This window comes from Cydia amplana, chromosome 23 (genome assembly GCF_948474715.1).
Source record: "Cydia amplana chromosome 23, ilCydAmpl1.1, whole genome shotgun sequence".
Taxonomy (NCBI): domain Eukaryota; kingdom Metazoa; phylum Arthropoda; class Insecta; order Lepidoptera; family Tortricidae; genus Cydia; species Cydia amplana.
The window spans coordinates 1167880-1195526 of record NC_086091.1 but is presented as its reverse complement, the minus strand read 5'-3'; the positions used below and the strand labels follow the sequence as shown (position 1 = coordinate 1195526).

The window sequence follows — 27647 nt, the reverse complement described above, 5'->3', positions numbered from 1 at the left end:
TAAGCGTCCTAGCTTTAGTGATGATAAGTACCAAATAGGCAATTTTTTTAGTGGTGATTTAGGTACCCTAATTTACCCTGCCAATTATTAGGTGTTGCGTTTATAAATAGATAAGTCAGATCGCGGCAATTTAAAACTATACAATCTCTGGGAGGATTAACTTAATTATTATAAAATAAACAAGTAAATTCTTATAATTAAGGAATTACAGTACATATGCCGACAAAAATTTAGGTAATTTAGTGTAATCTAAAACCTCATTTTACAAAAGCTCCTCACGAGGTATTTAACATTAAATAAAATAAAACTTATTTACCGTAATCAATTATGCTTGGCTACTTACTTAGTCTAAAATCCAAGCTTAAAAATCATAATGCCAAAGACTGGTTCAGCGAATGCCCACTACTGGGACAACTCCAAAATAGTTTACTCAGGACCATTATTAGAGAAAAAGAGCTGTTTTCACAGCTGATAATAAATTAATAAAATTGCCATAATTTTACAAACTAGGCAAGTAATTGGGCTTATTTTTAAGCATAACTTAATCTAATAATAAATTAATTTACGTTAATACTTTAACTACGAATAGGAACATCATTAAAGTTTAGCATCGGCGGGAGCGAATGGTCGGCGGATTTTCATGGTTTACTGAAAAAATAAGAAATAAATTTACTAGGAGTATAAAAGTTACTATTTGGTACACTTTTTATTACAAAAAAACATCAACTTGATAAGATCCACGGTAAAAGAATGTTCCATTTAGTTAAAAGCATTATATTTCAACTAAAAGCTCTTTCCGATGATTCTATCAACGCCATCTAACAACAAACAGCGGAACTAATTCAGTTCCGCTACTCGCCGCTTTAGCGCTGGCGTCTTTGCCAGGGACGGCAAACCTCGGGTTCACTACGTATGAAACAAAGTCGCTTCCCGCTGTCTGTCCCTATATATGCTTAGATCTTTAAAACTACGCAACGAATTTTGATGCGGTTTTTTATAATAGATAGAGTGATTCAAGAGGAAGGTTTATGTATAATTTGTTAACCCGTGCGAAGCCGCCGGGCGCTAGTATTATAATAATTTCTTACATGTTTCGGCCTGGCGGGGTAGAGAAAGCTGGTGACGGTTGTTTTTCCGTAAAGGTTCTTGGCGGTGCACGTATACTCGCCCATATCGCTCCAGTGGATGTCCTTAATGTACAGATCTCCAGAGGGCAGCACCTGAGAAGAAAATCATATTTTAACCTTTTAACCGCCAGCAATTTTTGATCGAGCGTGCTCGTGTCGCCACCGACAGTAATTGTACCACGCAGAGTAAGGTTGGCATAGTTACGGGAATTATAAATGTGCTGTAAAAACCAAATCAGATCTTTGTCTTATTTATCAGACTGTGGCGAAATGAGCTGGATATGTAATGTCTTATATATCAGACTCTGGCGGTTAAAGGGTTAATAAATGCAATAAATTTTATAATGTTTGTATTTCTTTAATGTTATATGTTAGGTCTACCAGGATAAATGTAACTATGGGGTTATTGCGTCTATTTGAGTTCGTTTTTTAAACAACCTTAATTACAAGAGCTACCGAGAGCTACTTGGAGAATAATACGTAACATAGAGGCCGTTCTGACCTATCGTATTTCGCATATCCCAGTTGACCTTATGGCACTGAAATGACTTAAAAACAAGATATATACCGTGTATTACTAAAAGAAATTAAAAACTAGCTTAAATCTAAAATAGGCCCTTGAGGCATTGTACCAATGACTTAAATGATCCTGAATTACAAACTTGTCAAATGTTAATTCCTAGAGAAATGTGACTAGGCATCACTCACTAATCAATACCTATATAAAAATAATTCACTGATGAACTTTTTTTCTTTGTTCGCAATTCATAGATTTTCATTCAAACGTAAAAGGGAATATAGATAATTTCTTGTTTCGAAATCATTTCCCAATGCTCATAAATTGACTAAATCTTCTTACCCTCATCCTAGGGTTGTCATAGATGACGTTATGATGCTGGTCCTGCGAGTACACCTGGGGCTCGGTAGGGCTGTACACGCGGCAGCACCACGTCGCTGGAAGAGTTGCGAAGTACAAGGAACAGGGGCTCTCTTACTCTCATCCTAGGGTTGTCATAGATGACGTTATGATGCTGGTCCTGCCAGTACACCTGGGGCTGGGTGGGGCTGTACACGCGGCAGGGCCACGTCGCTCCTGGAAGAGTTGCATAGTACAAGGAACAGGGGGTCTCTTACCCTCATCCTAGGGTTGTCATAGATGACGTTATGATGCTGGTCCTGCCAGTACACCTGGGGCTCGGTGGGGCTGTACACGCGGCAGGGCAGCACCACGTCGCTGCCGATGTCCTGGAAGAGCTGAACGTAGTAGGAGGAGATGACTGGCGCCGCGGGGAACAGGGGGAGGAGGAGGTTTGCATCGTCACCTGGAAAATAAGGAAAGAGTTTCACTTTGATACCTAATAGGAACCCATAATTTGGCAAGCCAATTTTGTCAGTAGAAAAAACGCGGGAAATGTTGACTTCTTTAAAATATTTACCTACTTATTAACATCTTGTATAGGTACCTATATAGGTACACAATGATGATGAGACTCTTCTTTGTCATATCCTCATGGCTGAGGGACTCTTCACCAGTGCTCTTCAAGCCTCTCTATCTTGGGCCAGGTGTATGCTAGCCTGTGACGTGGCTTTTGACTCTGACGTTAATATAAAAAAAATCTTCTGATAACATACCTGGTTCAGCAAAAACAGTGGTAGAAGCAGTCTCAGTAGCAAGCCCGGTAGTGGCCACGCACGTGAATACATCCCCGCTGACTGCCTCTGAGACGACCAGTGTGGACATCAGCCAGGCCATGCTGGATGGGTAGACTGCTTGGATCTCATTGGTTTCATCCATGTACTGCAAATAAGTCGTCTTATTAATTAATATAGTAATATAATTTAATAATTTAAGCATACTAGCAAATGAATCACCTCTATGGTTAGCAATTAGTGTCGCTCATGGACGTGGTAAATTTCTAAAAAAGGCGTGTTTTTTTGGACGGCGACTGTATAAGAATTGTAAGAGAGAAATGTAAGGGGCTGGTGGAGGTAACAGCACCGCTTTTCAGCCTGGCAAAATCAGGTTTCTCGAAGCCCGGGATGCGATCCCTCCTACTACAAGGATCAGAAGTCAAACTGCGGTCTAATAATTATGTATAGAAGAGTGTTGTAGTTTGTAGTCTTCTAGAGATCCTGGGGGTCTACCGCAAAAACCGAAATTCGCAAATTGCGGGGATCTTTCTCTTTTACTCTCATTACGACATAATTAGAGTGACAGAAAAAAATGTCCGCAATTGACGAACTTCGATTTTCGTGGTTATAGCCCTGGTCTTATGGCTGAACACCGCAGTTCTAACTAAACGCTCCCAATTATAGTTCTACTCACATCAGCAATAGGCTCCCCATTTTTCAACCAATGTACAGTGGGTTTAGGCATACCCATGACCTCACATCGCAGTTCTATGGGGGCGCCGGCGAGGCGGGCGGTTTCGGGAGGCGCCTGTTGTATAGACACGAAGTTACGGGAGCGCCTTTTCGTAAGGGGAGCCACTGGAAGCATACAAGCAATTCAATGTTATTGTTTATGAAAAGTTTGGGTTTTAAGACTTAATTTTGCATACATTTTTAGCAGGACTCTCTATAAACTGAAAGAAATGTCATGTACTAAGAAAAATTTACCAAAGCCTCCAGTGATGGAATCGAACCAGCGTCCTCTGCTATCGCGGCAGGTGCCTGTGCCATTCGACCACCGGGCCACAGCGGCATTGGTCGATTTTTTCCAAGTATATGCACTTCTTACAGAAGGCTTTTATGGCGCCCTAGGACTCTCTATTACGTAGTTCTCTAAGGGCGTCCGCTAGGTGGCGCGGTTGCACGGAGCGGGTGAGCGGGTTAACGAAAAATTGTATTCACGAGCATTTCACATTAATTTTATTTAGACTTTGATGTCATCGGTCTGATAACCAAAATCTTTTTGCGAACACTTCAAAAGTCACAGTCTACTTCAATTTCCAATTAAATTTCAGGTCAAATTCGTCATTCTATTACTGAATCACTGAATTGAAATTCATTTCATCTGAATTTCAGAACCAAAGAATAAAGAAGGAATGGACTCGGCATGTCTTGTGTCTTTATTTGAATTTAAAAGTAGATTTCTCGTCTCGTGTTTTTGCAAGTCAAAATAACGTGGTCCGGAGCGTATATATTCAGAACGATATGTGCTCGATTTTTTCTATATTTAGTTTTTTTATATCCATGCAGTTTGATCAATGTGTGACCTGGTATTAAAGCGCATATACTTATTTATGTATTCGTGCTTAATTTTTGGTATGTATAGGTAATTCAAAAATTAGTAGATAACTAACATTTATTTGCAGTCAACTTTGGCACCATGCCAAAGAGGTTCGATTTTTTCTAATATGTATTTTAGTTTAAGTCAGTAATTGTTCTTTCTTTTATAATATAAAAGTCTAATTCTATTTTTTAATCCTATACTTCTATTTCATGTAGTTAGATTTCCTTCCAATAAATTAAATGTATACCAAATGTTGTCTTCGCCTTAACTTATAGTAAAATAACGTTATACATAAGTCTTTTTTTTAATGTCGTTTTGAATTCGATTTCTTTCGATAATGTACCTACTTTACATGAAACAGTGTTGTAAAAATCAGTATAGAGATTTTTAGTGCAATAAATTTGAATTAAGTTAACCTCTAATTTTAGTTAAATTTGAAATATTTTTATCTAAAGACAAGTTTCTTTATTCTACAATAATAACTAGACATATGAGACTATTTATTTAATTATATGGTTTTTAAAAAGCTTCAAGCTTTCTCCCTTACAATCCCTATTTTTACCCCAATAGAGGATGTTAGTTTTATGTCTTAAATATTAATTTAATTACTTATATTTCATTCTAGATTAGAAATTATGTAAGTATGTGCTAAGTTTCACTTTTTGTTTTGCAGTTGATGCGTGAAAAAAATTTAACAATTCAATCAAACATACAAACTTTCACGTTTATATTATAAGTTATTATATTTAATAAACTTACCGAAAGCGTTAATATTATTATCCATCTGTTTGTTGTCGAGTTGCGCGTTCGCTTCGAACCCACATTGCAGCGACACTAGCGCCGCGGTGACGAGTAGCGACACTAAGTTGAACATTCTATCCGACGCTAGGTGGCGTTGAGTATATGAATTGAGAATCTGGAAATAATAATGAGTCTTATGAACTATAAAATCGATAAACTTATTTTATAAGTACAACATCGTGTAATAAATGAATAAATAAAGGGTACCTATAGGCTTCCAATAATAATATTAGAAAACTTACATTAATAAAATAAAAAAATAATAATAATAATATTAGAGCCGCGAACCAAAACTTCGCGATTTTTTTAAATGTTGTGTTTTGTAGAAGAAAAGAAACAGAGTTGCCGCGTGTCTAGATTACGTAAGTAGGGACAAAGCTATTTGTTAGATGAAATAAGATATTCATTCGATTTCTGTGTCCCTACTTACGTAAGTAAACCTTGCAAGTGTATCTTGGGCCTAAGTATGGTATGGAGATATTTTGAGGCCTAAAGAAGGACAAAGGATAGTTTTTATCATTATCAAGAAAAAGTCGCGGGCAGAAAAGTTACCTATACGTAAATAATTTTGGTCCTAACTTGTCAAGTTGTAAGCGAAAAGTTGTGAAATGTCTACTATTTAATCGCACGGATATTCTGTCCACGTTTCATAAACATACGAATACCTACTATTTTAAAAGTAAATTGTGAAATCTGAAACTGTAGGTCACGATTCGGCTTTGTATCAGCTTTGTGCCATTTAGGTAGATTTTATTGAGAATTACTAATATAGCTTTATACTAGAGACGAGTTAATCGTATAAACTGGTAGGATAGAGTCTGTGCAGAAAGATAAAAGAGACGTAGAATGTATAGGATAGGATCCCATATTACATTTTACGACTCTTATCTTTCCGCACAGACTTTATCTGATATTAACGCTCGTAGCAGATGACGAGTTTTTTCCGCTTTATTGTGAAAATAACATTTATATTTATACGCGTTTAACTTGCGTTAAGTGCCGTTAAGTTGTATACGATTTCGAGTTTCCAAAACGTCCCGCTTGGCACGCTGTTCAAAATCCCATACAAAAATAGACATAACGATAACGCAAACATTCGTCACGCTATCGAATGAAATTCACACTAAATATAGGGATTCTGAAGTTTGTCGATCTTTATGTGTGTACTAGCGACCCGCCCCGGCTTCGCACGGGTTAACAAATTATACATAAACCTCTTGAATCACACTATCTATTAAAAAAAACCGCATCAAAATCCGTTGCGTAGTTTTAAAGATCTAAGCATAACATAGGGTCAGACAGACAGCGGAAAGCGACTTTGTTTTATACTGTGTAGTGATTGTGGCAAGCGAATAAATGGTTTATCTATCTTTATTAATTTTATTATTCACTAGTCTCTTTACTCGTATGTCGGTACCTTGATATACGATGCGCGCACGATAATATATTTTTACAGTACATATGGGGCTACTTTTCCGCACTAGTGCGTAAAATAGCACTTTTCGTGCGTATGTCGAAACTTTAAAGTGCCATATGTACTGTAAAACGTTGTTCGATACACGTGCGAATAGGTAATTCGCAACTCGTGTCGATTTAAAACACTCCCTTCGGTCGTGTTTTAATTTATCGCCACTCGTTTCGAATTTCCTCTTTTTCGCACTTGTATCGAAAATAACTATTTACTACGTTGTATGGCGTGAAGTGAAATATGCATGAATTCATTGATTGCGATTTGACATACATTTATCGATAGCATATAATTGTCTACTAGGAAATGCACTAGTATAGGGCATTAAACTTGGTTTTGTAGATTTTATTACCTGCCCATTTTCTCTCTGGGTCGAAAGAGATGTAAATAGTAAAAGCTAGTGCCTTATTACCCTGTTCCTAAAATTAGGTTGTTGAGTTGTACAGTCAACATTAAATAAAAAAGCGGCTAAAGTATCTGTCACCATCGAACATCTTTTCCAAATAGAGATATATCTGGACATACATATATACAGACATAGATAGGTATCTCTTATGTTAGGTTACCAGAGAATGGTAGATAGGTTGGTTTCGATGCATGGTCTGATACGCTACTTTTGATGTTAACTGTAGGTACACCAAAACCAAACCACGATATACGGTAGCCAGATATGTACATTTTTGTTGATTATGTTTTTGGACATTTTTGAAAAAGGCAGAGCCATAACATTTTTAGTTTTATGCTATGCACTCGATCAGAGCTCGGAACTGGTTTTTTTGTAAAACCCAAAATAGCCTAATATTTTCAATTATTTTATTCTCTTTACTTACAATTAGAACTGAATCATGTATTTAGGTAAGAACTTCTTATTATTTCTATTCTTTGTCCCATTAAATATGAAATAATTAACCAAAGAACGAAAAAGAACGTAATAATACCGGTATTTTCTGTATGAAGAAGAAACCGGTCCCGAGCCTTGCACTCGAGGTCATAGAGTTTTATTGGTCAAAAAATATTGTTTCACTATCGTCATGTGTTTCATAATGTACTAAGTATCCGACCTACATCCTACGGTAGGATGTAGGTCGGATACTTAGTAGGATTCCTACCCCAATTGATTTGGAACATGCATTGTATGACTCATATATTATAATTCCTTACCATATTTGATGCTACATCATCGATTCATTCATACTCAATGTAACCAGATTTTTCGAGTCCTAATCGATGGAATCGAGTCAGATTCAACCAATTGTCGTTTCATTATTAGGGCTCGGCTTCGGTTACTTCAGACTAGGGTTAGCAATCCGGATCCGAAATGCATGAAATTATCCGGATCTGGATCCGGATCCGCGGATATTCCTATACATTTCGGATCCGTCGTGCAAACCCTACTTCAGACAGTTGACGTTCGGATTCAAACTGCACCAAATGTCAAAAATCCAGGCTTCAACATTGGTTTTGACATTTGCAGCAGTGATGTCACGCTGCAATACTGTTGCAGTAATGCTGATGCATGAATACTTGCACGACGAAAGAAAAGCACAGTCAGCGATTAAAGCTTGTATCAAAAATGTTTTTTTTTTTGCCATAAAACGATCATAATATCGTTACAGTTAGCCCAAAAACGGCAAGACATGCCAGAATACATCGTTCCATTGCAGAGTTCCATGAGTTCCATGTTCTAGAGGCCAATTCGCGCGTGTACCCGACATCAAACTGACATTAAAATAATATTTGAATCATATTATGTCATTCGCGTGTTAATTTCGCTCAGAATCTACTCGTATTAAGGGGCCCACTGATTAACAGTCCGCCGGACGGTATCGGCCTGTCAGTTGTTCGGAACTGTCAACTTTTTGTTCTAACTGACAGGCCGGTACCGGCCGGCGGACTGTTAATCAGTGGGCCCCTTTAGTGTGAGCGAAACTATAAAATGTTATATGTTTCAGCTTTTACCTTCTACCTTAAAAGCTTTTAGCTGTGTGTTTCATGCCTATATTTTAAGTAAATTAACCGATTGGACCATTAAGTGAATGAATAAAAAGCTGCTTCACTTTTACAATAAAATTGAGTACTAGTACGCATGTACATTAAACGTTAGAAACTTTTTTGCGGCCACAATTTAGATTTACAAACACATCACGGATTGTGTTAAGCAATTAGAGTCTGTCCGAAAAGAGAAGAGTCGTATGACACCGGAAAGCGAAGCGGACATGCGGAAAGAGAAAAGTCGTGGAATGTATACATTCCACGACTTTTCTCTTTCCGCACAGACTCTAATAGGTACTTACGTCACCTGTTTAAGGTTTTCGAAATCACTTTTTAATGCTTGATAGGCCGATTTTAGGTGAAATTAGGTAAATCGATAGTGTTCATTATTTTTTACGATATCAGCGAAGTTTCATCGTTAGTATGTCCCTATGTCCTTTGTCCTAAATCTTCGGAAAACGGTTAATCACATAGATTTTTTAAATAAAAATCGGTCCTTACGGGTATCTAAGTGAAACTAAACAAATCAATATCTCCCAAGGTTGTCCTAATGCACTTGCCTACGTGATGTGCATCATGTGGTACAACTCGTTTTTGGTTAGATTATTGTAACCATTCTCTTTATCCCCAAAGCAAATTGGAGTTTATTACTTTCATGTAGGGTTGAGTTTCTATTGTTCTGTGATTGAATGAGTGGCAATTGAAGTGTAGTTACCTGACAGGGGTCAGGGCTATAAAGTTTAAATAGACCGAAAAAGGAATACAAGGTAGAGTTAGACCAAAAAAAAGTCTGCAAGGATTTTAATAGGACACGCAGTGCAAGTGTTATTTTAAACGTCAAACTACTATGAAATTATGACGTAAACTAACGAATGAACGAACGATGATGAATGAATGAATGAATGAAATTATGATGAATGATAAATGACATTTGCACTGCGTCTGCTATCAAAATCGTTGCAGACTTTTCTTGGTCCAACTCTATCTATGTAAATTAATTTAAATAATTTGAAGGAGCCTAAATGAAAAGTGGAAAGATAAAATGGAAAGTGAAAATAGTGATACAGCCTTGCCATATAAAACGTAGACCCCATTTTCCTCTCTAGATGTTAAGTTGTTAACATGATTGAAATAGTATTTTATGCAACCGTTGTTTAAGAGAGGTCAAAAAAGCCGAGTGGCGTGAGTAACAAGGCGTTAAAATTAGGTTGGCAACAATGTATTTCATACAATATTTTTTAAGTGGTGATTACACGAAGTATCGTAAAAGTGCCAAAAAGATACCTACAGACTTGTCTTGACAACTATAAGATAGGGGTTTTAAGGTGTGTGCACGACTCTTTAAATGACAAATAAAAGTACGGGAGTAGAAAAATATATTAACACAATTTGATGTTATTATAAGATTATTTTTTAAGTTTTATAACTAAACTACATTTAGTTTAGTTTTATTGTTGTTGTGTTGTTTTTGTTTGTTTTATTTATTCTGAGGTTGTGCAATAAAGAGGATTTGTATTGTATTGTATTGTATTGTTTAGTTTGTCTTTTTAAGTCCCAATAATAAAGAATAATAGTCATGCAAAAAAAATATTTATGATATATCAATCAACCACATCTATGCCCTAGAAGCTTTTAAAAATTTGTGAGTATGGAATTGGTTTTTTGCTACAAAATAGTATTATATAAGTATAAGAGATACTTAACTAAATAATCTAATAAATTCAAACGAGTTGCTAGGTGTTATTTTAAGATAATATTCATCTTAAATTGTCAAAACTGTACAGAATATCAAGAAAGATGAATTTAACCACTAAAATATTTTGTATCAAAATAGAAAATTATTGAAAGTTATAACGCCTGAATTCGTACTTACCTTTATAAGAATAAGAAATGTTAGAGCGCTATGTTGACAATTGAATTTCAATTTAATTCAATTTGTGAGTCCTAGAATTGAATTATCATAATGCAATGTACCTAATGTTTCAGACTATAGGTACAATGATAATAGATCGAATAAATCGATAGATTACATAATACTTACTACATTCTTAAGAAATCCTATTGATATGATGAAAAGTAGTTGCTAGGTTGAGCTTAAGATTAAAAAAAAACGGAAATTGAAGTAATAACTTTATCCCCCAAAATGATTTCTTGCATTGGATATTTATTGAGTTTTGGGTGTAATTTCATATTTATCTCAAGTATCTGTCAATAAATATATGAGAGCTCCTTAACTGTCAGTATTTAGTGATATCACAGGTGTTAATTATGTAGGTACGACTTTTTAAAATTAGTACTTACTAATTGAGGAATATTAAGATGTATAAGGAACTATAAGAATTGCATTAATTTGGTACTTTCAAAAAGATAACCTTTCTTTGATACATAAGATATTCAGGTATATTTGAGAGAGAGAGAGAGAGATATATATATAAATTTTATTTAACACCAAATAAATGACATTTTTGACATTTTCAATATTTCGACATAAAAAAGAAAATGATAATTTTACTAATCAGTTTTATCAAATTCTGCTACTCGAAGGTTAAGATATTATTTTTACAAATTAAGAAAAAGGAAATTAGTTTTAGGTATTTTATTTATGTAGGAATTTTACTTCGCTCTAAATTTACGTTTTTTTTGTGTATTTCTCACTGCACCATGGTTGACTGGTAGAGAATGCCTAGTGGCATTAAGTCCACCTGTTGTACTCTTTTTTATGTGCAATAAAGTTTAAAATAAATAAATAAAAGGACACTTTTGGTTTTATATTTTCGTATTATTTTTATTTTCGTATTGTTGTTTGTAAGAGATGTGTGAACACCATTATTTATATTGAATAAATAGTTTACACATTTATTTATATTTTTAAGTTGTTTTACTTAAATTTTTATTCTTATTTTTCATTTGACATGTATATTTTCTTTTTTGGATTTAACTTGACATTGTTTAAAATTTCAAATTATCTATTGATTGGTACTCTGTAGTACCATATTACAATTGTTTTTATTTTTCATTATATTATAAATTTTGACATTGTATGATTTGCTATTTGAATATTTTGTGATAGATTTATATCCCATTGTATATAACTACTCCTAGACTATAATATGATATAAATTATAATTTGTTTTAATAGAATTATCTGTTTTGTATCTAACGATCGCTATACGATAAGTAATTGCTTCTGTATTCTTTACATTAACTATAAACATTGTATTGAGAGATAAATAAACTAAACTAAACTATAAATACGTACCTCGTTCAGGTATTCCAGTAAAGCACGTGTCACACTAGATGTGGTTTGTCTCCTAGTTTGGTCGAGAATACACGGTTTTTGATACTTCCCACCCTTATATACCGGGCGGGCGCGAGTCACACGGGGTGGTTTTTCACGAGATATTATTACGAGCTTTGGATTGTACTCACTTAACGTAACGTTACTATTTTTTTTGTAAAAAATAGATTTTTTCTTTTTGAAAAATTGTAACCATAAAAGCTAAATATCTTACTAAAATTATTGAAATATATTGAAAATGTTGTATTTTTTTTAATAACACTTTCATTTGATATTTTAAAGTAAACTTAAAATTAAGGTGTAGTAAGTTGTTTTGCAATAAGTTGGTTGTTCGAAACTTAAAGAACACTTGTTTTTTTCACCAATAAGTAAAATATACCTTGATAAAAAAAATCTGGCAATAAAAAGAATACGTATGTAATCTTAATGATCTTGATACATTGTATTACGAAACGTATTGGGACTAGTGATGAATATTGTAATTTATTCATTTATTATGATAATTATCTAGTAGCTTTAGTATTTTGTAATAGATATTACAGAACCTTGAATGAGCCACCGTTATAGTTTATTGCGTCATTATTACGCAATATAGAAAAAAAAACTTAATAGAAAATAAACTCACCACAAAAACTATGCTTTTTTTCACTTTATAAATATATTTTTAAAATTTAAGTAAAATAATAAACTTTTGAACATTTGATTTTGAGAGACGTGCGAACTACAAGACGAACAGAGAGCAACTGTGATCAACTGTCACTTAAAATGAGCTATCCTCATTCATTTCTCAAGCTGTCAAAATGCTGACTAAAATTACTAAGAAACACTGTTGGCACTTAAGTATAAAAATGTAACAAAAATAACTTTCACTTCGAAAAAAAAGCGCTATACTTTAATGCCTAATAATAAAGCTTATTTTCGATCAGCAAATGGTTTCAAAAAGGGATTTGCCGAGTGGTGAATAGCCACGTGCGGCGAAAAAGTGGATTTTTTGGCCGGCATTCGGGCGCTGCGGGCGCAGCATGGTTCCATTTTTATCGCCTGTCACTATGCCCGTCCCTTTCCCACTAACAGACTTGTTAGAATGTGACAGGCATGGTGACACGCGATAAAAATGCGACCGTGCTACCGCCACTGGGCTGGAATGTGCGACACAATAGATTATGGGAATCGAATTAGATAAAGCGTTTGACAATATATGTACATTGACGCCGTTTTGACGGTTACTTATCAAAAGGCTGGGTACACTACTAATAGTGTTGGCAATTAAAACAAGTACATAATAGTATATATCAAAGAATAAAAAGACTTAAAATAAAAATTACAAACTAAAATTAAAAAGTAATATTAAAAACTAAGCATAGAAATAAACTATTGGCAATTTGTCTTTGAGTTTTGTCTATCTTTTTAACTATTATAGGAAGATGGATGCAATTTTCTTAGCGGCACTTGCACCATCCACTAACCCGGGGTTAACCGGAAATCTGGAGTTACCATGGTTACCAGTTCAAATTGATAATGGGTTAACACGTTAACAGGTTAACCGTTTTACCCCGGGTTAGTGAGATGGTGCCCTTAGAAGCAGGAAGCTAGAAATATTTGTCATACTTAAGTCCCTTGTCCTTCCTTAAGTCCTTATCTTATTTTTCTTTTATTATTTGCATTCTCTTTTTATTTTTTCTTCGATAATTATTTTTGACCTTGTAAGCGCAAGCGTGGCTGCAACTTCTTTTTTTAATTCTGCCATCAGCCAAAAATAGAGTTCTCGGGTGTGTGAAAATGTATTTGGTATTTGTTTTTGTATTTTATTTACTGAGAATGTATTGGTTTTATATTCAGACCAACGCATGGCAACGTTGTTTAACTGAGTCGAAATATACTCGTGGCGTCTTTATTAACAATATTCGGCTTCGCCTCAAATTGTTACTCACGCCACTCGCCTTTTTTGACCTCTCTCAATTTCAATTTCAATTTCAATTTCTTTATTGTGAGTTATATGTAGGTAATACAGATGTTCTAAAATACTTAATGTCCATTATAACCTGCCTTTAAGGCGTACAATATTCTTAAACTACATGCATTATTAAAAAATTAAACTAACATAACATAATCAAAACATAACAAAAACCGACAATAATTATTAATTTATATCAACAATTACAATAATTATTAATTTACTAATTACATATCACAACCGAGATCCCAATTTCTTATTATTAAATTTAAATGTCAAAATTATCATCAAAAAATTCTTTTATGTCATAATAACTTTTTCTTACAAGTAATTCCTTTAGGTGTCGTTTAAATGAAGGTGTTGGTAAGCCTTTTATTTCGTTCGATAAGTGATTGAACATTCTAGGTCCCATAACAAAAAAAGAATTGTCATAAAAACTAGTTTTCGGAATGTGATCGGGTAGAATATTAAATACGTTTTTGGCTTTCCTAGGAAATTGGCATGTGTGACTTTTAAATAGTTCCATATGTTCCTGAATAAATCTCAATCAACGGTTGCATAAAATACTACTATGTCACTAAACAATATTATAATTCTTATAGATGGGTACTTAAATGCTACTATGTATTCTACTTTGAAAAATAAATTACTGTACAAAAATATTAATTTGTAAAAGTAAGTATGTACAATAGAGTCCTGTACCTAATATATTGTAACTTGTAAGTAACAAGAAAAAACTCACAATAAAATGAATTGTGCAGTCTTCTCTGCCGGCCTAGCCAAGGTTACAATCGCTATCGCTTCGACAACGAAAAGCATTATGTCTCTCTATCACTCTTCCATATTAGTGCGACAGTGACAGTTGCGTTTCGATCGCTACGGAGCGTAAGCGATCGGCATCTTGGCTACGCGGCCAGTTCTCAGTAATTAATTTCGGATAGATTCATTATATTCGGAGAATAATAAGTCGCAGGATAAAAAGATAAGGCTTATGCTAAGCACTAAACTTACAGTAGCACCAATTGTGAGTTGAACTTGATACATGTAATCTTATCACCAACTTGAAATTTGGAAGTGTGGAAGTTCCGGGAAATATTTACGTCAATTCACCATCTACATAAAAAAATGTCACAACATAGTGGCCTGATTATTTTAATTATTTATATATGTCGCAGGGAAATGATCAAAACAGAGATTTGAACAAATCTCTAAGGGATATGATCAAATCACGCAGGATGTTAAAATGGCGAATCCATATCATCATTTCCCTAGAAAAATTCAGTCATTTGACCAAATCACTGACTCTGTTTAGTGAAAAGACAAAATCAGCCAATAAACGCGAAACGCTTTTTCATTTCACTAGATTTGTTTAGGAATTTGACAAAATCCCTAACCACGACAGTAAGTTGACGAAACGAACTTAAAAAGTCAACTAGTTTTATCATTTCGCTAAACAGATTTAGTGAAATGATAAAGTCTCAACTGGAAGATGGTATATGGTGATTTGATTAAATTTCTAAACGGTTTAGTGAAATGACGAAAGCTAGTACAGAATACAACAGTTTACAGTTAAGCGATTTGAATTTGATCAAATCGCTTAACTCTCTGACTAGATTAAGTGAAATGGTTAAAATCTATGTTTTAAGGGAGTTCCCTCTGCCAACAAACTGTCCTGCAGTTTGGCAGAAGAAAAAAATATGTATGTTAGGGTTTATTTCATCTGAATAAACGATTTTATTTTTATTTTTTATTTTTTTTAAATGTCAATCGTACTGTAGGTATCAAAGTTTACTACTAAAGTTTACTAAACCTGTTTAGCGAAATGATAAAACTAGTTGACTTTTTAAGTTCGTTTCGTCAACTTACTGTCGTGGTTAGGGATTTTGTCAAATTCCTAAACAAATCTAGTGAAATGAAAAAGCGTTTCGCGTTTATTGGCCGATTTTGTCTTTTCACTAAACAGAGTCAGTGATTTGGTCAAATGACTGAATTTTTCTAGGGAAATGATGATATGGATTCGCCATTTTAACATCCTGCGTGATTTGATCATATCCCTTAGAGATTTGTTCAAATCTCTGTTTTGATCATTTCCCTGCGACATATATATTTTCGTCTGATAAATATTTAATTATTTAGTTTATTAACTCATTGACTCCCAAAGACGTTATCTGACGCGCACGGCCACAGCCAAATATCAATCTTCGTGCATTCCAACAAGGTTTACAATGGCGTGGCGCTTCGCAAACGATAGGCGTCGCGTTCAAAGGGTTAACATTGCACTATACAGTATACTATATGTAACTGAACGAAAAGCAATTACTCAAACCCGTTAATGTTTAGGTCATACTGAGCAACTTTTAATATGGGACCAACCCCGAAAACGCGGAAAAAAAATTGGAAGTCTCATACATTTTGGAGAGTCAAATTTTTTTTCGCGATTTCGGGATTGGTCCCATAGTAAAAGTTGCTCAGTATGACCTAAACATTAACGGGTTTGAGTAATTGCTTTTCTTTCAGTTACATACTGTATAGCACCCAAAAGGGTCATTGCAAATTGGGTGGGTTTAATATCTAGGATCATGAGCCTGTAAGCGGTTCAATAAGTTTCACATTACGAGCAAGTGTGTTGAAAAGGCTGTTTGGATGTTAACGATGATCATGACGTCATCTACGCAATTTGATATCCGGTCAGGCATTAAATGTCTATTAAAGACCATTTCAATAAACACGTGTTTTTAATTAATTGAATCAATCGGTAGGACCGTTAGATACAACGGTTGTTTAATATTCTTACTGCCTTTTAGGATTCTCAACAAGTACTTATTAAATAAATTTTTAATAATGAATAATGAATAATGATTTATTGGTAAATAGTTATTTACACGTCATATCAGGTACATTATGATATTATACAAAGTTGCAAACACTTTAAACTTAATTTAACTTAACATAAATAACATCAGTTTTTATTTCCTAATTTATGATTGATTGATTTACAAGACGGTATATGAAAAATGTAATGACATCTGTCAAAAGGTCACAATTGAATGTCAGTACAGAACTTACCTCGTATCTAAGCACAAGTGATAGCGGTATATGATTGGCGGAATCATCGACAATACCGATGGAGCCATAATACCTAAAGATTGATTGATTGAACGGTATATGAACAAGAGACGTGTGACGTAATAGTTAGAAGAGTGGAAATATAGTTCTTTATTTTATATTTAAAATATGTTTAATTAGTGCCTAACATATTTTTGGTCCTTCGAACCGGATAGAAATACATAAATATCAAAATAAATACAAAAATATTATACAATTTTAATATTAAAATGTGTAGATATCGAAACACATGAGACGTTAAACAAAGGACGTCCGATAATTTTTTTTTTTTTTTTTTTTTATAAATTTTAATAAATAACGCCATAATAGCGCATAGCGAACAAACTGGCGAAACTTTAATTATAGGTACTTTGTGTTTTTTAAATAAAAAAAAACTAATAGGGCATACTGCAGTCCATCGAGAAAACGTCGGCAAGGAGTTCATTTCATAGCCGGGCCGGAACAGCATTTGAGGAAAGAATTTTCTCCAAAAACCGCATAGTAAGCAACCATTTATATAATTTAATACGATGATACTTTTTGTGCTTTATTGCATGACATATGTAAATATTATAAATCTTAGTTTAAGGAAATGTTTGTCATACCATTTTAGGGTCCATGAGGTACTTACTTGTATTAAATGTTGTAACATCTCTTGTTGTAACCATGGTGCAATAAATAAATGAATGAATGAACTATGTATGTTGTGTATTTTTTCAAAATTTTAGACCCAGTAGGTTCGGACTAGTTCGGAGATAAAGGGGGGCAATGGTCGGACAGTCAGACAGACAGACGCACGAGTGATCCTATAAGTGTTCCGTTTTTTCCTAAAATTCTCTCTTATTATAATCGTTTTGGATTCCTATAAAACCAAAAATAATAATCGCCTAGTGTGTATCAACTTTGTATCTAATGTTATCCAGATGATGTCATATATGGAAGCTAAATTTCTTTGAAACCAAGGCCACAAATACTAATGTTCAAATTCGAGGATATTCTAAAGATGTTATAAGAAAACAGTATATTTTCTGGTACAATACTTCGTGCATGGTATAATAGTTATTTGTTATACAAGGGGGCAAAGTTGTTGTTTAACCTCTGTTGCTAATATTGATACCCGAGCAAGCGAAAAATTCCAAAATTGAAAGTCCGAAAAGTGGAATCTTGAGCGTTGCGAGGGTTTCAAGGCACGAGGGTTAAACAAACTTTGCCCCGAGTGAAAAACAAATTTTTTCACCACCTTGGCGCAAGGAAAATACTAACTAACAAACAAAAACAAACCAAATCAATTCAAAATGGATGTTATTAAATATTTATCATTCACAATCATCATTCAAAAGTCAATTCTACCAGCAAACATAAGGCAACAACTCAAAATTTGCATTTGATTACAACACATGTGGATAAAATGCAAGTTTCTCATCAGTTTTGGAACAAACAAGAAGGTCTTTACCAGCTGGTGTGGTGAAAAAAGTATTTGTATTTGGATGATAGAAATGAGATTTAATGTATATCGACGTTATTATTCCGAAATATACTTGGTCAAGCAAATCTTGTCAGTTGAAAAAGGCGGCAAATTAGAAAAATCGCGGGTTAGCAACATTACGTTTGAATTGTTTGGAAATCGCGTGTCATTTATATATTATCTGTGGAACTGTTTTGTTTACATTTTATCGTTGTTCGATGTACTTTGCTGCTTTTGGTTCGTTTCCTAGGGATACCATACTTTAGTTTGCTTTACATTGCTACTGACATATCCTGCCTGACAGATTATAGAACGTACATTTTCACAGGTACGATTTTTAGGGTTCCGTAGCCAAATGGCAAAAAACGGAACCCTTATAGATTCGTCATGTCTGTCTGTCTGTCCGTCTGTCCGTCTGTCCGTCCGTATGTCACAGCCACTTTTCTCCGAAACTATAAGAACTATACTGTTGAAACTTGGTAAGTAGATGTATTCTGTGAACCGCATTAAGATTTTCACACAAAAATAGAAAAAAAACAATAAATTTTTGGGGTTCCCCATACTTCGAACTGAAACTCAAAAATTTTTTTTTCATCAAACCCATACGTGTGGGGTATCTATGGATAGGTCTTCAAAAATGATATTGAGGTTTCTAATATTATTTTTTTCTAAACTGAATAGTTTGCGCGAGAGACACTTCCAAAGTGGTAAAATGTGTGTCCCCCCCCCCCTGTAACTTCTAAAATAAGAGAATGATAAAACTAAAAAAAATATATGATGTACATTACCATGTAAACTTCCACCGAAAATTGGTTTGAACGAGATCTAGTAAGTAGTTTTTTTTTATACGTCATAAATCGCCTAAATACGGAACCCTTCATGGGCGAGTCCGACTCGCACTTGGCCGCTTTTTTTTGGTAGCATAAGAGTTTATCATCGTGCTGTCATCTTATTGACAGGTTTATGAACGCATACAGGGATATAAGTTATCTAATACCTTTAAACGAGCAATTCTTGTTATACCTATAAATGAGCAATTCTTGTATATTTATTTATTTATATATATATATATTTCGGGGATCTCGGAAACGATTCTAATTCTAACGATTCCGATGAAATTTGCTATATGGAAGTTTTCGGGGGCGTAAAATCAATCTAGCTACTTAGGTCTTATGTCTGGGAAACGCTCATTTCCGAGTTTTTATATGTTTTCCCAACAAAGCTCCGCCTCCCAGATATTAGTGTATTATATGTCGGCGGCCGATCGTAAGATCAGGCAGATCGTAATGTTCCTGTGTAATGTTTTGACGATAGTGACATTAAACCAATATATAGGTAGGATAGGTTCGTTAGGTTACTTTAGATGCCCGAAGGGCAAACTGCCCAGAAATAGGAGCCCCGCGTAGCGGGGCTCCGTCGACTCAGGGAACGGGTCAAAGATTTTCACGTTTCACGATATGCCTAGGAATTTCACGATATGTCTGATCTTACGATCGGCCGCCGACATATACATAAAATAAAAAATCACTTACGTCAAAAAACTGTAATTGCTCGTATAAAATTGTAGGCGTTTATTTGATTTAAAACTTATTCGGCAATGTCATGACCTATCTTAAAATAGCTCAAATACGTCCGAGGTTCCATAATAGCCTAATTCCATTTATTTTCAGGTGTACATGATTGCGGCATGCCAAAACAAAGGGAAATAATTGCGGTACCGAAATAAACGGCAGGTACCGAAATATACCACGGTACCGAAATAGACAAAACTACAATAGTATATTTACAAACCTAGGGCTATAAATAGGGTTTGCAATCCGGATCCGAAATGTATGAAATTATCTGGATCCGGATCCGCGGATCTTCCCATACATTTCGGATCCGTCGTGCAAACCTTAGCTATAAAGTAAGAAATTACTCAGGTCACATGTAATGTACATAAACATTTTGAGGCATTTTTATTTACTGGTGTGTGTGTATATTTATTATATCTATTATTTTTCTGTCCGACGGAGCTGGAAAGCGGCAGCCTCGTTTAGCGCAGCGGGCCGAAAGTTGACGCTTTCCGGTCGGAGAGCAGAAAAGATTCTTTGATTATATAAAATTCGTTAAGCCTTGGCGTACAGCGTACAAAGTTATGGCGAGGGGTATAGCTCTCAAATGCGAATTTTTCGGTTTTTCAATGGCTGCTAAGTATGGTAAGACTTACCCCGTCTTTTAATACTGGACTCTGAAAGTTCGTTTGAAAAGGCCAAAGGAATAAGAATATTGTATGTATACTGTATAGGTCATAATGAACTACTTTTACTATTTGACCAACCCCAAAATCGCGGAAAAACTTGGCTCTCCCATAGAAAACATTAATATCTAACCAGCCAACGCATGAATTTTTATATTTGTGATTTCGGGGTTGGTCCGATAGTAGAAATTGCTCAGTATGATCTATACAAGTACATTCAACTCGCAAAATAAATAATATAAATAAATATTAAAGGACATTCTTACACAAATTGACTAAGTCTCACAGTAAGCTCAAGAGGGCTTGTGTTGTGGGTACCCAGAATACGACATATATAATATACCTACAAATACATAAATACATAGAAAACACCGAAGAATCGGGAACAAATATCTGTGCTCATCACACAAATAAAGGCCTTACCGGGATTCGAACTCAGGCCCGCGGCTTCACAAGCAGGATCACAACCTACTAGCCCAGACCAGTCGTCAAACATTCATGTCGCAAAATCATCCCGGTAATTACAAAGTTACCTGTATGTGTCACTAACCCAATTATGGGGGTATTCAATTATTAAAGAATTAGATTAATCAATCATTATCTTAATTAACATCACACATATGTCAATTTATAGTCCGTAGAAACCCCGACGACCCACTTGACCCACTCCCGGTTTTCCTCCTAGTTTCCCGTGAGCAAAACATTTTGCACAATGGTCGGTTTTGCGAAGTCGAGCGGAAATATATGCGAACATCCTTGGCCTATCACGTGGAAGTTATGACGGTTTAAATTTACCGATGGGACGTTACAGGAAAAAGGTACCAATAAGGTTGTCAATAAGGGCGTTTTATGAAAATTATGGTTATCGCGGCGATGGAAATGAGGCAGCGTTTACTGGGAAACGGGAAATTATAATATATTTGTGTCCATATGGTTTTATTTACGCTCTCGCTGTCAATAAAAATATAAATAAAGATCTGTTTCAAACAGTCTTAGATAAGAATAATCGCGACCTTCCTTTTTGAAATCAGTCAAACACATTTTCCTATATTTTCCTCCCTAAAACAAACTCTACCTAATCTACCTATGTAACTTAGTATCAGGATTTTTTTTATTTTTTTATTATTTACAATCATACATATCACTTTCAGACGTGTGTCCAACGCGTAATATATATTACATAACAAAACTAAACATTATTAGCAGATCTGATAAAAACATAAAATTTTATACAATATCGCAATGAAACTTAGCTGTACATTAGATATTTGGCAAGTAACATACTTGCCGGCTTGAAGCTTTTGTGAACTCAGGGTACAGTTAAATAAGTCTATTTTAGTAGATACTTCATTTAATATCAGTATCTCTACCTATGTAACTTAGTAATATAAATATATACCTATGTTTAATTTAAGATCCTAAAGATAGTTTAATTAAATATAAGATCCTACTGATCCTAGAGATAGTTAGAAAATTGTATATATACCTACATGTTTATGATTAACACTATTAACAGTATAAGAGTCTTGGCATAGGTAGCTGTAAACCTATACTCGTGTTTGTTTAAACAAAGAATAACACCTAAATCTCAGATGTTATTTGTCTCTGCCATGAAATGTGATATTATATTAACACATTATATTTCACCTTTTATTAAGGGGTTGACGTCAACCCCTTTGTTATTTAGTCTTTTGTGTGTGATATTTGAAACTTTAGCTAATTAGTTATTGATCGGAATTGGAGTTAGGCTATTGGTGAATTTAGCCTAGCAACAATGCCATGTATGTTGTGGGTATGAATAAAGAAATTATCTATCTATCAACAATAGTTTACTGGACTGTACCCCTGAACTACCCAGTCACGTATGCGTTTGCGTTAATTCTAATTTTGTACCTACCTCATTCAAGATGAGACAACGCAAACGCGTACTTACCTCCGTCACGCTATCGAATGAAATTTAGACTAGGGACGGTTCTGTTTATCTTGTTTGAAGTGAGATTGCTGAAGGAAAATATTACAAAACTGCATAAGGACTAACAATTTCTGGGATTACAAGGGAGAAGGGAGGAAGGGCGAAAAATCGATCTACTAGCTATATCCTACGTCTTATCTCTGGGATAACACCAAGGTCTTCGTTCTAGACCTATACGGTTACCATCAGTTTAGCACTGACATAAACGCCGTAGAGAACGTAATTTACTTTCTATACATCTCGCTCGTACTCGCATATTAGTGCAAACGAGATGTATATAAAGTAAATTACGTTCTCGATAGCGTTTATGTCAGTGCCAAACTGATGGTAGCCGTACTAGGTCTTATCTCTGGGAAAACGCGCATTTTTGTGTTTTTATGTTTTCGGAGAAAGCTCGGTCTCGCATATATTTATATTAAAGAGACGCAGGCCGTAGCACGGTCGCATTTTTGTCACCTGTCACCATGCCTGTCACGTTCTAACAAGTGGGTAAGTGCGAAAGTGACGGACATAGTGACAGGTGATAAAAATGTAACCATGCTGCGCCCCTGGCCGAGTGGTATGAACCGGAGCAAGTGGTAGGCCTTGCATTAATTTGGATTTATCCAACTGTATTGTTACCATACCACTGCTATCTAGTTGCCGATGAGGTTGAAGTAGAAATATTTATAATAAACTTTCAATTAACAATTTAGGCAAAATTATCATTATTTATGGAACGGGGAGTTAAATATTGGAAAGGAAATTGTATAACAAATGCATTTAAACCCAAATTTCAATTGCGTATCGTAAAAAAATAAATGGAACTACTATGGAAATACTTGGAACGTACAATGCTCTAGTGCAGAAACGTATCATTTTCTGCACACCTTTTAGAACAACAATAACCCTCTTTCAGAGCATGAGAAATGAAAAGTAAATTGCTGTGTCATTTTGTAGAATTAAAATACATATCTGTAGGTACCTATGAGTCCTATGACCCGAATAAAAGTTACTCAGTAAACTGAAATATAATACTAACCTTACACGCTGCAACGTTTGCAATATTACATAATAAAGCGCCGTGTGATCGACCTAATTCCCGTAGTTTATGCTTATATACAATCATAACCACATAATATAGAACCTAATTGCTCAGTTATAAGGCTCAAATTGGCTTGTTTGTAAGCAGGCGGTAAATAATGGTATAATCTGGAAAAACCTGATGTACCCGGACGCATTTCTGGTTTCAGGGATTTGTGACATTAAAGTGTACCATCCTGTATAATTTACAAGGTATAGTGATAAGGAAAACAGGCAGAAATATTACGAAAAAATCCCTGTTTATAATATGTACAAGGGTAGCAGATATTAGGTCATAAATAGGAGATATACGATATACACCTGTACCTGTACCTGTCTACATATAAGATTTTTCACCACACCAACTTTTTATCATCCATAATACGATGATATACAGCAGGTCAAAACTTATATATCTAGTTTTACGCTGATCACGGTGTACCTAAAGGGTTCAAAACGTCGAGGTATATTAGGTTTACAATATTTAATTATATTGATATTAGAATGTTGGCTAGTCTTTCGTCGTGCTACAAATATCGGACGAACTCTTACGAATCAAAGATAGTCCTGAATTTACAAATTCAAATTTGAAAAGTGCTAACCCCTGGACTTGAACCTATGACAGTTAGTTGGCAGACGAAAGCTTTGCCTTATGCCAACTAGATATTGTTTTTGTTAAAGGGATGCAGATTTATGCCTTTAATCTTAGCAGGATTTGATTTACGACGAGTATAGCTGAAAGGGTTTTGAATATTTTGTGCATGTCTTATGAAAAACGTATAGTGGAGAACCGCTTTTCCATACAAACGTCCCCTTTCATGTTAAAATAGCAGTTTTCAAAATAGGGAATATTACGCGAAACTCTGCGTAGGGGGCGCCTCTCCCACAATAAGTCACAATCTAAGGGTCTAACACAAACGAGGGAGTCGAAATTTTGTTATCTAACCTCTCTATCACTCTTGCATATTCGAGCGATAAAGAGGCAGATAGCTGAGTTTCGATTTCGCGTTTCCCGGTAGGCCCTTTGCAAACAAACCGCCTTGATGAAACAATGTCATTGTCTGTGAAAACATGTCATAAAACAGTTTAAGGTACAGTGTGTATAAGTTACTCTATGGTTTACTAAAGGCGCTAGTGCTGCACTCTGGCGGCAAAACATTGCAGTAATACTCCCTATTAAAAAGCATTTACCGACAAGTATAGATTTCTCGGGTCCATTTACTGCCTACGCCTATCAATTAACTCATAACAACGTGTTGATCCCATTTACCCCATGTAGGGACAATTACCCGCCTGCAGGCTCAGCGGGGAGAAATTACCCCAATCGAGGAACGAAATGCGTCAGTTTTTAGATAATTAGCGATCTAACACAATTGTGTATCGGTAATTACCGAGAATATTGAGTCATAAAAAGACGATCAAATCATTAAATGATCTTTGTTCTAGGTACCTATACCTACGGCTACATCTTTTTAAAATTCGAAACCAAAATGTAGGATAGGCTGAATAATTATTTGACATGATGCCAACGGCCACTACCTATCGCCGCACCGCTCGCCGTCAGCAGGGTGTTGACTGTTTCAGATTCAGTGAAATGATGACGTTTGAAATATACACAGACTGCTATCAAAATCGCTGTCAAGTTAGCTTGGTCTAAAGTCTAAATCTAATTATTTTTCTGACTGAAACTGCTCATAACACTTCTGTTCTGTCTTTAAGAGCAGCCACTGTATAAATACATTAAAAAAAATATTGGTACTTATTTTGTATTTTACATTACGTAACTTGACGTCTCTACTAGACCGCGAGCCAGGAACAGATTTAAATGACCAATCGCCTGCCGGGCGATAACTCGTATAGTGGTATGTATGATGAACCTTCGTGGACGTCAGCTGCCGCTCCGTTGGTGGGTTGAGGAATGGCAGCCACCGAAACACGAAAAAAATTTTTAGTCATCGCCTCCCATTGCAAGTGTTCGATTTTTCTTAGTACTAAGTGTTGATTTACTTGTTTTGGTTTAGTTTTAAGTGTGTGTGTAAATTTTAGATTGATATTTGTTTGTCTAGTTGTATATTTGATAAATTCTTTGTTGTTTTTTTTTTATTCTTCTCTCCGTGTATTTTCAAACATAATCCTGTATTGTACATGAATAAATACTATCACTATAACTATGATACTTTGTTAAATGATAGATTAGATTAGATGCTATTGTGAATAAAAAAATCGTCAGCCAGTTGTATCGCGGTGGAAAGACCGTATAATTTTCTTTCACTAAGAATCTTGTCTTCCTATATGAAAAGTGATTTTCCCATAGTCATATTAGCCATTCGTCCTGTCTTCTTTTGACATATTACCCAAATTACTGTTGCGTCTACGCATATAAAATAAGGAAGATCGCAACATCTGTCCGTAACTTAGGTATTCAATGCGACATTTGAAATTATAATCTTACTAGCTTTTGCCCGCGACTTCGTCTGCATGGAATTAGTGACAGCAGCTAAATTAAGTATAGCGCCAGGATAATGCTAATAGCAATCATTCAATTTGCGCATTGCTTACTTCAATTATCAGGCAATTCATTAACTCTTTCAATTCCACCCCCCTTTGCACTCTCTTCAGGGATGATTTCCGGTATAAAAACTATCCTATGTCCTTCCTCGGGACTCAAAATATATATATGCCAAATTTCAACTAAATCGGTTCAGCGGTTTTAGCGTGAAGAGGTAACAGACAGACAGACAGACACACTTTCGCATTTATAATATTAGTATGGATTTGTCCAGCCGTCTAAGATATGTCAGACTACATTTGGGACCTAGAATTATAATTGTATAGTAGTATTTTTCCAGGTTTTGATACCAGAGGCTAGTAAATAAAGAAGACTTTAAAGCAAGTATAAAACAGAAAAAAAAACGTTTGTTGTACGTTTGCCCCATTTAAATATTACTGGTAAAGGCTCTCTTCATTGTTCAAAAACCTATAGCAAAGTTGCATTTTATTCACACGTGAGGCAAAGTAACCAAATGCAAATTTTGAGTTGCTTTCTTATGTTTGCTGTTTGAATTGACTTTTAAATGATGATTTTGAATGATACATATTTAATTATACATATTTCATTTGGATTTGATTTGGTTTGTTTTTGTTTGACATCTTACAGTTAATATTTTCTTCGGATTGGTGTGGTGAAAAATTTTGTGTTGCACTTGGGTGCCCCCAATTTTGTTTAACACTCGTGTTTTGAAACCCTCGCAACGCTCAAGATTTCATTTTTCGAACCCCTCGCAACGCTCGTGGTTCAATTTCGGAATCTTTCGTTTGCTCGGGTATCAATATTAGCACGAGCGATTAAACAACAACTTTGCCCGTTTATTTCATGGAGGTCTTGAATATAAATTACTAGCCTCTTATACTATTACGCGAGTGTTGAAAACGTTAAGTATGATAATATCTATTTATTTAAATATAAGTGCATGATGAATAAAATGCGAATCACTTATAAATCAAATTGATGAATTAGTTTGTCTGAAATGGATGTCTGCTTAAAAGTACATCTTTTGTAAATTGAGTCCACGTGTAGGCATGTTTTTCTTGTGTTTTTCATGTATTATTATGCTGCATAGTAGTAGTAGCTGATATTATTATTACCAGAGATGTAACGGATGTGGTTTTATCGGAACCGAAAGCGGAACCAGATGTTTTAAATTTAGTTTATCGGAACCAGAAACGGAACCGAAAACGGAATCGGAGCTCCGTAACATCCGTGATTATTACCTATTACCTTCTTGTCTTTTTGAAAACATGGTACTCTCGTATTTCCTTCGTTTGGTAGCATATTGTACTTTACTGCTTGGTAGCATACAGAGTGTCTAGCAATTTCGGGAAAAAGTTATTGCAAATGTTTGCTTTTTATTTATTTTTATTTATACATA

The 27647-nt window shown here is 35.0% G+C and overlaps 2 protein-coding genes across 2 annotated transcripts in view; one reads left to right on the top strand and one right to left on the bottom strand.

Moving 5' to 3' along the window:
- The window catches only part of LOC134658835 (neural/ectodermal development factor IMP-L2-like), a 98655-nt gene that overhangs the window by 1112 nt on the left and 69896 nt on the right, over nucleotides 1-27647 (top strand). The window lies entirely within an intron of this gene.
- On the bottom strand, nucleotides 625-11899 carry LOC134658837 (neural/ectodermal development factor IMP-L2-like). The gene is made up of 7 exons (XM_063514508.1): nucleotides 11883-11899; nucleotides 5122-5278; nucleotides 3454-3617; nucleotides 2760-2925; nucleotides 2262-2449; nucleotides 1089-1220; nucleotides 625-648 (listed from the first exon to the last, which is right to left on the bottom strand). The coding sequence occupies exons 2-7, from the start codon at nucleotides 5234-5236 to the stop codon at nucleotides 646-648; spliced, it is 768 nt and encodes a 255-aa protein (XP_063370578.1). The 5' UTR covers nucleotides 5237-5278; nucleotides 11883-11899; the 3' UTR covers nucleotides 625-645.

What these genes read in the sequence shown, in the direction of transcription:
- LOC134658837 (XM_063514508.1), bottom strand. Translation starts at nt 5,236, where the DNA reads ATGTTCAACTTAGTGTCGCTACTCGTCACCGCGGCGCTAGTGTCGCTG. An exon ending in TAATAATATTAACGCTTTCG is followed by an intron (nt 3,618 to 5,121) that starts GTAAGTTTATTA and finishes GTATGCTTCCAG; the next exon opens with TGGCTCCCCTTACGAAAAGG. An exon ending in ATGGGGAGCCTATTGCTGAT is followed by an intron (nt 2,926 to 3,453) that starts GTGAGTAGAACT and finishes ACTTATTTGCAG; the next exon opens with TACATGGATGAAACCAATGA.